An 11,974-nucleotide genomic window follows, 5' to 3' on the forward strand; every position below is an offset into this window, starting at 1 on the left:
CCTTCATAGGAAGAGCGATAAAACCTACCATGAGCCAGAATTCCGAAGGTAGAGAAGTCTGGCCTATATTCACTCGAGGACGCAAGTATACTCCGGAAACCCAGAGAAAAAATTCTTCGCAGCCGCCTCACTCTCGTGCAACATTCCAACGTAGCCAACTCGAGAGTACGTGCCTCTCCCAGTCCGAATTAATGCCAAGCCAGATAACCTCCAAAAGTTACTGATCATATGATAAGTTTCGATTGGCAGGCAGTAGATCTCGGCGCGCATTTCGCTTTTGACATCAAATATCACCTTGGACAAATCTGGCGGATATTTCACCGTAGCCTTATGACCTTCCACTTCAAGGGCCTCAAGGCTCTGTACAGACATGGCAGTGTCTTCAAAATTCGAAGCACTTGGAATGAGCTTTGCAGACGCGATGGGTCCTTTCAAGGTGACAGTGCCACTGCTCACTTGACCAGTCTCATCTTCTCCGCAAGGAATACATTCAGCGCCGATGACAAGTGCTAAAGACCAAGCAGTTTTCCTCTGGACAGGATCTGTGTCTGGAAACTTAACGGCACCATCCACAGAAGCCCACGACCAGGAAGGGGCGCGATACAAAGGAGGTCTGCGACAGGGTTTTAAGATATTCCAAGTCAAACAGCCGGGTAGATTCTGCCGCCAAAGCCCAGCAAGATAAACGTCTTTGTCATAACCAAGATTCTCGAGGCGCTTCAGAACATCCTTTGCCAAGCCAGAAATGGCCACAAGCTTGTCCGAGGGAGCTGTAAGTTGGCAAGTCGAGAAAACAATCATGTTTGCGTACCACTCTTCGTACATCGGGTCTCTGGGATCAATACTGTACCTTAGCCTTGGAGCATCAAGAAGCTGTTTCCAGAAGTGGTTATATTGGAAAACCGGCTGTGATAACGATGTTTCGTCATGATACCCTCTATTAGTATCGATATTGGCTCTGCGAGGATGATAATCATGCTCGTAAGCATTGTTCGGTTGTGTTTCACAGCAGGTACATTCCCTGCATTCCCAGAAAACTTGTTCCCGACCGAAGTGCAGAACACGTGGGCATAAAAGGCGTTCCTGCAAAATCCAACCTCGCTTTGGCAGAGGTTCTTGCTTAAATTTTCGTGGCAAAGGCCATCCTTTTTCTCCGCGAAACCTGAATGGCTTAGGATCACTCGAATCATCGACGCGTATGTTGACGATGCTAGGGGCAACTTTTGCAGAGTCGCGCGAGAAAAAACAGCCACCAGCATCGTTGCTAGAGCTCAATGCAGATATCCCCAGAAAAGCATTCCTGTAAACTTGCCCCATAGCTGCGGATTCTCTTTGCCAGTCCTCAGCAGAATCCTGGAGTATACAGAGACGATCAATCCATATGTAACGGATTCTCAACCGTTCGATAATGGTGAAAGCGTCTCTGAATGTTTTTGGAAGGACAGAGAGTGGCTGGTACTCTCCGAGACTCTGGAATGTGTCTTTCAACAAGATCAAATTGGGGTTAGATGGTGTGAGCCCCAGCAGTGGCTTAGAGTTATGTAGCGCTCCTCGGGCTGGATCTGTTGCCTTTCAACAACACGGAACATTTTCTTCTCAGAACTGATTGTATGTAGCTCTAATAGCCGGCTTGGGATAAACTTTGCCTCATCATGTTGGTAATCGCAAGTCGGATGTCCTTGAAGACATCGATTCAGCCACCGCTCAATTAACACCCACGTTGTCTGGTCGCCAGTAGATGCCCCTAATTCAAAGTTCAAGTTTTCATCCAGGCCTCCAATCATGCAAAGATGCAACCACAAAATGTCAGCGTCACTGAGCGATATACTCTATGGAGCAAAGAAGGCTTGATCTTTGGCACATACCTTTATGCGGAATCATATCGTAGACGTGGTAAATATCTCCATAGCACACCACCATTTTCACGTAACGAGGGTTCAATATGACCCTGAATACAGAAGAATATTCGAAATCCTTCAGTTGCGTGTTAAGGGGCTTTCCTATATCTTTCAAGAACGCGAATTTGCAGCATACGACGCAGCCTTGCTCGATAGATGCCACAAAGGATTCTCTGGTGAGGTGATGTCCAAACAACCATCTTTCCGGCCCAAACTGGCTACCTTGGTCTCGAGTAGAGTCAGCACCGGAAATAAGTAACGGTCAATCCTATGGGTTGCAAGGCATACCATTTTTAGATTCGTCGTCTATCTTTATCCGCCTTGTTCTTTCAGGGTCCCAGATACCCTCTAGCCCTTCTATGCAGACTTTGCATAACATGACTTGAATACTTCGTTGCTTCTCCAAGGACACCCTTATGCCGATGAAAGACCTCCCACGGTCGTCGGCTGTGGCTTCCCCTCATCGGGCGTTTGTGCAGGCTTACCGAATCGGGAAAAGTTGCATGCAGCATAACCGTAGTGAAACTTAGTACCAATGACTGCTCCCGACCAGTATCATAGGGTGGTTATAGTTCTTAAGACCATTAAGCCGAGTAGAGTGACTAATATTGAAGCTAGGTATCGAGAGTGTTAGTGAACTTGGCCAAAATGGCCTCATTTATTTACTATTCTGGGTATCATGAATGTGAGAAGGAATCAATCCAAGAACCCTTAAAAATGGGGAGACAAATTGCCGTTAAAGAGATGAATCTAGTTCGAGACCTGTCAAGCACATCTCCACTATGCTCGGGTATAAGAACAGTTAACTCCGTTTTTCGGTTGCTGCCCGCAGCAGTAAGTATTAATATCTGGTCCAACAAATCAGGGTTGGCCTGCTTGTTTGGTCGAGATGATGGTAAACTTTGTTCATAATGGAAATATGATGGTGCGTACTTTTCCACTTAGCGTAGACTTGAGCACCATCATGGTGCGTGGACGTGTGGGTCACTGTCATCCGGTTACATAAGGCCCGGACTTAGGCGATATAGCCTTTCATACCTCCGCTGAGATAGACCTGCCCTGGATGACATGACATCAACCAGTATCTACCTTGCAGGAATAACTGAGGATAGCGAGTATATAACCTTCCATGGGTATACCTTATAAAACTGTTGTAGAGCTCTCTCAAACAAAGCAAGTCCTCGCCATCACATTGATTGTCCACCGATCTCAGTGCCTTGCACCACATCTCACAATGGCCTCCCTCGAGCAAGCCGCACAAACCTCCCCCCTCTTCCGCCACCGTCAACTGGCCCCTGCAGCAGCAGTACGCGTATCCCCCCTATGCCTTGGAGCCATGACATTCGGCGGCCGTCAAGAGTCACGTTACGGAGATTGTACTCGTGAAGACGCCTTTTCTATCCTCGACCACTTCTATAGCCAAGGAGGTAACTTCATCGACACAGCCAGTGCCTACCAAGAGGGACAATCGGAGATCTTGGTCGGCGAATGGATGGCATCACGCAACAACCGCGACCAGATCGTGCTCGCAACCAAGTACACAGCCGCCTACATGACACACCACAAAGATGCGATCCAGTCCAACTACGGCGGCAACAATGCCAAGTCCATGAAGGTCAGCATTGAGCAATCCCTGCGTAAGCTCCAGACTTCCTACATCGATCTCCTCTACGTGCACTGGTGGGACTTCACCACCTCCATCCCGGAACTCATGCATGCGCTGAACGACCTCGTCGTGGCGGGGAAAGTCATTTACCTGGGTATTTCGGATACCCCCGCCTGGGTGGTGACCAAAGCGAATCAATATGCCCGGGATCACGGACTGCGTCCGTTCGCTGTTTACCAGGGAATGTGGAGCGCCGCGATGCGGGACTTTGAGAGGGATATTATACCCATGGCCAGGGAAGAAGGGATGGCGTTGTGTCCTTATGGTGTGCTGAATCAGGGTCGGTTCCAGACGAGAGAGGGGTTCGAAGAGCGGGAGAAGCACAATCCCGGTCGCAAGTTCATTCCCACGTCGGAGCATGATAAGAAGGTTTCTGCTGCTCTTGAAGATATTAGCACTGCTAAGGGCGTGAAGCTGCTTGATGTGGCTTTGGCCTATGTGTTGCAGAAGTCTGTCTACGTGTTCCCGATTATCGGTTGCAGGAAGATCGATCATATTAAGGGTAGCATTGCGAGCTTGAATGTGACCCTCACTGACGAAGAGATGGAGAAGGTTGATGCTGCTTACCCATTTGACTTTGGGTTCCCTCACACTTTCCTGAGTGGCTCGATGTTTGATCATTCTACTCCGAGAATGGCCGAGAAGCCGGGTGATGTCTGGCTGACCAAGGCCATGGGCAAGTTTGACTGGGTTGAGCAAACCAAGCCGATTAGACCGGCTTCTTAAATGTGATGATAGTAACGTTATGGATGGATTACACAAATATTGGAATGCCATATGCATCGTATCGGCACAGTGCTAGTTAATATAAGTTCCACAATAGATGCTCTAAATTTCATACGAATCCTTATTCCATTCCCATAGAGTGTAAAGAAATAGAAAACGTGCTGATCGAAAAGTACAAAGGGGAGCCTGACAAAAACAATATGACAGCAACCCACAGTTTCCATGCTAGGCGAGCTGAACTAGCCTATCCTGAATGATACTGCTCATAAGGATGATTGACCGGGTGCTGGCTCGTCTGGTACATGTGACATTGATGATTCCCCCCATAGTTTGGTGCAGATGGCGGAAGCGAATGATAGACTGGTACCGTACCCATTGCAGGATAAGTCTGGACCCGAGGACCCCGTCTTACTTGAGAACAGCAGCAAGTAGTAATGGTCCAGGATACCAAAGAACACAAAGACAAGGCCACACTGAACCATATAACAGTAAATGCGCGAGTGCCCCAGGTCCCAGTTATGTTGTGTGATTTCAGCTCCGTTGCAATTATACCCTTCAAGAGAACAAAATTGACTGTTGCGAGTGCCGCAGCTGACAGCAGGAATAAGAAAGCAACACTAGAGACAAGGCTGGTGACAAAACAACTAAATGCCTTGTTTACGACGATAAGAGCGGCGGGGAGTTGGACGGCCGTGAGAAGAGTAGCCAGGATGTATGTAATTTGCATCCAGGTCGAGGTTGTTTTATATGCACGCAGTGAGCGTCGAAGGGCTGACGAAAGGTCGGTCTGCTTCCCTTCCTCGCCGGTAGCTTTCAGTACGTTGAAGTACGAGCCAGCTTGCGGGGGCAGGCAATTCATTGTCGTGTTTCTATTATCGGTTTCACAGTAGCCCATGATGCCGACTAGGTAAGTCTTGTTAAACTGGCTCTCATCCCATGTTGTAACCAACGCATTCGAAGTGGAAATATTTCGGCTGTTCTGGACATCGATCTTGACGCGACAAGTATATTAGCTTGAATGACCGAAAATGCAAATCATGCTCGAGCCTTACTTGGAAAAAATTGAGTCTTCCAAGTTCGTGACTTCCCATCTTCGTACATGCCAGGCCGATCACGATGAGACATAAGAGTGTCCCGATATTCAGCAAACATGAGGTAGACACAAGCAGAACTCGATGAAAGTTCGCCATGGCTAGTAAATGCGATGGCTGCTATGCTGTCTGCAAAATAGCTTTTGTTTATCCCCTGAGATGCCCGTTGAGCGATGAGCCATAGCTTATAAACTAGTGAAAACAAAACTGATGGAAAGAAAACCTCTCAATATGCTTGGTAGCGAGAGACGAAATGAAATCCTGCTAGTCCCCATTATTAGCAACCCTAAATATCTTAGCCGTGACGAGGTTCAACTCTTGCTTAGATGTGGCTGGAATAACCTATTCAGAATAATTTAGGGCAAAAAATATGTTAATAGTCAAGCCAAAGTTTAACCTTCCGAGTGGGTCAGACCCGGATAAAATTGGGTAAGAGGCCGAGATACGGATGCGAACTTCCTATTCAGGAAAAGGTTCAGAACTTTCATCAGCACCCAGCCTTTCACGTTCTGGTTTTTAGTAGAGATCTTCATGACTCCACCATCCTATACCAATATGACCGAGGACTCTCCGTGCCAAGTCACATGGGGCACTGGAACTTTTCAGGCACTACATGCGTCGAGAAGAAATAGTACACCCGGGGGCCCTCTCCAACGGTCCAACCTGACTAGAGCCACACTTAGTGACCAAGATATGAGTTAGAATACCAGTCTAGTCCTTGCACCATTGGCCGAGACATATCGTTACACTGCCAATTATGGGGCCAGGCCGATAGTTTTGGAACTCCTTCATGCAGAACCCCACCTGTACCCTGGCCCAGGGATTTGGATTGAATGGGTGGTGCAAGTAGGCATTGCAATGACAAAACAAGCAGCTCCTCTCTGGGCGGTTAGCCCTACCCCTATTCCCTCGTATTTAAGGCACAGGTGTTCCTCTCGATCTCTGATTTCTCTAACAAAATCGAAGAATCCGAAGACATCCCATCTACATCATGGCAGACTCAGAGAAGGTGTACCGAGCTCACCCCAGAGACCTACCAACCTATGATCAAGCCACCTCAGAAGAGCTTCGCAGGATCACCCAGAACACTAGCTGGAACTATTCTCTCTTTGACTGTTGTTCACCAGGCACATTATGTCAGTAAATCCTATCCAATGCCCTTCCCCACAGCAACCCCTAACCGATATATGTCTAGGTTTTACCAGCTGCTGCCTCCCATGCCTTGCTTTCGGCAAGACGCAATCAAGACTTCGTGACCCGACCCTGCAAAGTTATGACTCGATCAACGGTGATGTTAGTTTGCTGGGCCACTTCCTACATAAAGTTCTGACTAACCCCGCCCAGTGTATGATCTGGTCCTTCCTTAGCCTTGGATTTTCACAATGGATCTACCAGACTATCAAAAGAGGCGAGCTGCGCAATAAGTATGGGATCCAGGGGTCTTGCTGTGGTGATTGCTGTGTGAGCATGTGCTGCGGCTGCTGCGCACTCATTCAAGAGGAAAAGGAGGCTGAAATACGCACCAGACCTCAGGTAACAGGATACCAAATGGCACCACAGATGGCGTATCCTCAATAAGCTGGCCGTGGTTACGCAGACTTGTTATATTTGTATTTATAGTGAAAGTATTATACCTAATTGTTCCACTGAACTTGGCTTTGAATCTATGGCTTTAACAGACACACACACATACACACACATTTCTGGCTATTTTGATACAACTCCTTCTGGAGACCAACAAGGTAGTCCTTGTACTGTAGCGGATTTGTTCGCTGTGGTGGTTGCTGTAGAGCTTCAATAGGCATCAAGTCTAAGACTTCTGAAACCAAGCCTTGAAGTTCCACAGAAAAGGTTTGAATAAATCGCCAGAACTTTTGGTAGTTTCATCAAGGCCCAGAGACAGGTTAGCCTAAGGCGCCACCATTTAATGTTAGTGCTGACAGAGGCTTCAACGGCTCGAAGATCGTCAGGGGTAAGGCGATCGATGTTGAAAGTACTAATCTTGTTAGATTTTGTGGGATTTAGCCGTATTCATCAACCAGCATTAAGGACTTTGTGGTCATTTAAGGGCGTTGGCACTGGACGACCCTAGGCCTCTCATTTGTGCATGCAGAATCAACTTTACCCTTTTTTGGTCGTCTCGAAGACTTGTCACGGGTCCAGGTCTGTTAGGTCCATTCTACCTCGTATATCAAATGATGGAGATCTAAGTAGAATTTCAGGGCACAATGCCTTAGGTGGAAGTTCTCTGCTGGCCAGGACCCAGTATAAAGCCTATCACTGATATGAGGTGCAGAAATGAAAGAATCTGGATACTCAACTACATTGGCTAGCAGAGTAAAATTCTGCATTTGCCACTTCAGCGCATCAAGAGAGAGAATATGAACATTCTAACATGTGCCTAATTGTAATATAGTATGTGCTATGTTGAAGCACAGGGCTTCACCGAGAGAGGACCCACAAGGCATCCATGAGTGGAGAAAAGTCAAAATGCGAAAACGAACTTCCCAAACGGGATTTAGAGCCCTTGTCCCCACATCGCATGTTCGTCAGTTGGAGTGCCTGTTCGGTATCATTCACCCACCTCAGGGCAGTTCGTGCTCGCATTGTAGTCCTACATGGTTATTAAGCACGGAATTCCATGAAACTTAGATCAATCCCATAGGCAAAACTAGAAAACCAACACCGACAATAAGATCCTACTCTTGTCCTTCTGACTACCCCTATCCTCCTTTTCATTGCCTGTGCGCTCTCCTTACATAATGAACATAACCTCCTGTTCCCCACCAGCAATCCCACTTCTGTCCGTCTATGGCACGAAATACTTTCCCTCTCCGCCTCATGGGTGATCAACTTCGCGCGCTTCGTCCCAGCCACATTCAACTACAACCACAGCAACGTGGACGTACAGAATGCCCGCTTCTGTAACATCACGGTCACCTACACCCACCCCGGATACAAGGACATTTTCAATGTCGAGACGTGGCTCCCACCCCACGATAAATGGAATTGTATCCTACAAGTCACCTGAGGTGGAGGATGACAAGCTGGACGATGGGTTTTATCGCAATCCTATATGCACGGAGCCATCGGTGAAGGCTATGCCACTACCTCCACAGACGCAGTCTTAACAGATAACCTTAGCCCGGCTTCCTGGGCCCTGGAACGTTTAAAAACGTCGATATCATCTGCCTTCAAAATCTAGGATTCTAGTCGCTGAATGACCAGGCTATCACTGGAAACGAGGTGTTGGGGGTGGGGGTGGGACATAAGATTTACTTCCGTTCCATTACAGCACACGATCGGTATCTTGGAGTCATCGCCATCTAGCGCAGTTCCATAGTCTATCACGGAGACAGTCATCCGGTGCTATATCTAAATCCATCGCCGTAAATGTATCATTGGTGCACATGACCGTGGAAGTCGCAATTTCAGGTACGTTGGCAGATAAGATCGAGCATAGTGAAGAGTTTGTTGTTGTACATGTTTTGTCACTCGGGGAGGGGGAGAGAGTGGGTGGAGGGCGAGGGTCGCGGTTAGACAAGGGGTTGAATGACATAGTTTGATGTATTTCCTGACGAGAGTGATGAATAGCAAAACAAGGAGGCAGAATCAGGTGGGAGAAAGAAGAAGAAAGCGCAGAGGGACAAGAATCGTGAGATGTGATGGTGGATGGATGGACAGAACCCAGCGCTTAGTGAAGGCGGGACACTAACACTTTAGTCCCTGACTAGACACCCGTGCAGCGCCACGCGGAAGTCAGCGCCCAGGTAGATCATACGCAGCCTCACCTCTCAGTCTACATCTCGGATATCCTGGATTAATTACTTAAAATCACAGGGATTGGCCACTGTATATGTAGCATCGGTAATTTTCTCGATAGATGTTTGAATTGACAGCCTTGGAACCCGTTCTTGATTTGCAACCGCAAACTGCCACCTTGGCTGGTAAATGGAATAGACCGGCCATGATGCGTCAAAGCTGAACTATGGCCTCATTTTCTTTTTGCTACTGCTTTGTATGGGCTTATATATTTCAATTATACTCATAGATTAAAGAAAGCCATCTAGAAATTCCTTCCTCTTCACAATCAGTTCAGTATTGGTCTGGATATTCAACAACACCTGAAAAGTTCACCCTGTAGATGCTAGCAATAGCTAGTTCCCAGACTAACCATTATTATTGCCCTGTGATGGGTATAATCCTTGCATTCTGAAGACTTAATACCGCCTACTGCACTGCTGACAGAGCTTGCTGAAGAATTGCTGGGCTTTGTGGCAGATCGACTTCAGCTCTCGCAATCCTCATTCACTGCCAACGAGAGGGACCCACAACAAATGAGCAGGCCTTCTGAGTGTTATATCCTCACCTACAATTTACCTAACCTCATCTCACATTTATTTTCATAACAAGATCATATCCCCCTACAACTTCAACTATCATCATCATCATCCATCATTCTTGGTCCGATCCGATTCATCATCGTGTCTATTCAGAATGTCCTCTTCCCCAAGCGGTAGTTGTTCCAAGTGCGGGAAACATACATCCCTGCAGTGTGCTGGCTGCAAAGGGGCCCCAAAATACTTCCCTGGCGATGTAAAAAGCATCTTCTACTGCAGTTCAGTCTGCCAGAGGGCCCATCGAATGATCCACAAGCCCGATTGTATGTCCATGACTCGTCGGAAGAAGCTTCTGCGGACTGCTATCGTCGCCAAGGAGGCATTCTTGGTGTACAGAGCTGTCGAATATGATCTTGAACTTTCCAAGATTGAACGACGGGGCGAAACTCTTTACCTCTCTGACAACCAAAAGAACCTGGACATTCCTCCCCGGCGCGGCCCCTTCCTTGAAAATCTGACTGCCGACCCGGTGTATCGGGAAGCCGCTTTGACATGGTTCCAATGCAACGCCGCCCATGCCCTGTCGAGCCGTCTCATAAACAAGCTTCTCACAGGTATCGTCAACCCCTAGTTAGATTCCCTCCATCTACACGCTGGAATACGTGGAACTGACACCAACAAGACGTCCCCTGCGCGATTGAGATGTTTTTGCTCCGAATCGGAAACCCGCATTTCATAACGCAGGTCATTCCCGGCCCCGACTCACCCAATATCCCCAGCCTCGACGCCTCAACCATGCCCCATTCAGTGCTGAAGGTCGACCTCCAACTATCTTCTTTTACTGAGAGCTGGATTGTCGACCTCACAGGTGCTCAGTACGGCTTCCAAGAAGTCCTTGTTCCGTTCCTCAAGTACACGGAAAATAAGGAATGCAACATAGCCAGCCCACCAGAGTCCTTCGACATCACCCAGACACATGACCTGGACATCTTGATGAAAGAATATCCTTCTGGAGTCCGGCGAGCAATAGCATGTGCGGAGCGTCCGGCACGGCTGCGTTTTGCTGCTTTTGTGGATACTATCGACAAGAAGACCTTGGAGGGGTCACTTGGCGAATTCGAGAATAAATTGAGTGTCTTTCGATTGGCATTGAGGCAGCACATGTCGAGCAATACCCAGCGTGTTTGAAGGTTTGCTTTAGGTGTTGGTACTCTAAGATATGAATCTGGGGAGGGAATCTATTTGGAAGCACCCACACAAAGAATGTTGAGAAAATAGCCCATTAATCCTGTCAGGAAAATGGAAAGAGAATGGCGTCATTCATGACTGGGCATAACATACTGGGTGTTCTTTTTCTTATATGATAGTTCCATTGCGTGCGGCGGCCTATCGGTCTGTCAGTGACGATACCTGGACAGTGATCACATATTACCCCCATCAACTGGTTCCAATTTTCGACTGAAGATGTTTGCAAGTTGCTAGCTAGCTGCCAAAGGATAAGAACTCAATCTTAGCATACGAAAACCCACATAATATAATGCAGCTGAGCCCTTCATCTGAATTAACGATGTCCCGCACACGTCTTCATGTTCCATCCCTCAAAGTTGCCAAAGACCAGTAAAAACTACAGCCAAAACAAGATAAGATTTCAAGCTGGGCATTGAGCTCGACGTAGATCCAGACGTCTTCCCCGAGCTACAACCAACCGACTCGAGATGGTTACCCATCGTAAGACACCCCAACAGAGTCGACTGGGTTTCCTTGGTCGCATTGCAGTAAGCGGAACAGTTATCCTCGCCGAAGTAGCTGTACTGATTGCTTTTGCAGCACTTCACTAAATAACCGTAAGGATCTTGTGTCCGATTAAGTCCTTGCTGCCAGATAGTAGTGGCGCAGTAATACGGATAAGGCAGATTAGGTATCCCACTGTGGCCCGCACATCGCTCCTGCTCCAGGGTACTGTTTTTGATGTTCATGGTTGCCGGGAGAGAGGGGGCTCCCTAGACCGGCGGTTTACTGGGTTGTATTAGGAGAGATAACTTGGATACATTCGGGGGGAATTTACTCACGGTATGAGCGTCGAACTATAATAATTAGCAATCTGAAACGGAGAGTAGAACAAATAATAAAATGCTCAATGTCTGTTGGTAGCGGGTACTGAGCAGAAAGTTTCAGGCTGCTTTTGGGGAGGGGCAGGGTTTATAAGATTCCCAGGAGGTACTTTTAGAGCTAAATTTACGTAGCACTTCTTCA

At 47.6% G+C, this 11,974-nt stretch overlaps 3 protein-coding genes across 3 annotated transcripts; 2 read left to right on the top strand and 1 right to left on the bottom strand.

The window, feature by feature from the left end:
• Window positions 1-69: 69 nt before the first annotated feature.
• On the bottom strand, window positions 70-2,189 carry BDQ94DRAFT_157172 (HET domain-containing protein; the record flags this gene model as incomplete). The annotated part of the gene is made up of 4 exons (XM_026768710.1): window positions 70-1,530; window positions 1,578-1,774; window positions 1,866-1,901; window positions 2,018-2,189. The coding sequence occupies 4 exons, from the start codon at window positions 2,187-2,189 to the stop codon at window positions 70-72; spliced, it is 1,866 nt and encodes a 621-aa protein (XP_026630742.1).
• A 943-nt stretch (window positions 2,190-3,132) lies between these two features.
• BDQ94DRAFT_182991 (aldo/keto reductase) lies at window positions 3,133-4,297 on the top strand (the record flags this gene model as incomplete). Its single annotated transcript, XM_026774291.1, has 1 exon — window positions 3,133-4,297. The coding sequence occupies one exon, from the start codon at window positions 3,133-3,135 to the stop codon at window positions 4,288-4,290; it is 1,158 nt and encodes a 385-aa protein (XP_026630743.1). The 3' UTR covers window positions 4,291-4,297.
• A 5,755-nt stretch (window positions 4,298-10,052) lies between these two features.
• BDQ94DRAFT_166883 (uncharacterized protein) lies at window positions 10,053-10,909 on the top strand (the record flags this gene model as incomplete). The annotated part of the gene is made up of 2 exons (XM_026770662.1): window positions 10,053-10,335; window positions 10,404-10,909. The coding sequence occupies 2 exons, from the start codon at window positions 10,053-10,055 to the stop codon at window positions 10,907-10,909; spliced, it is 789 nt and encodes a 262-aa protein (XP_026630744.1).
• Between the last annotated feature and the right edge of the window lie 1,065 nt (window positions 10,910-11,974).

This window comes from Aspergillus welwitschiae, assembly GCF_003344945.1.
Source record: "Aspergillus welwitschiae strain CBS 139.54b unplaced genomic scaffold BDQ94scaffold_4, whole genome shotgun sequence".
In the NCBI taxonomy this organism is placed as follows: Eukaryota; Fungi; Ascomycota; class Eurotiomycetes; order Eurotiales; family Aspergillaceae; genus Aspergillus; species Aspergillus welwitschiae.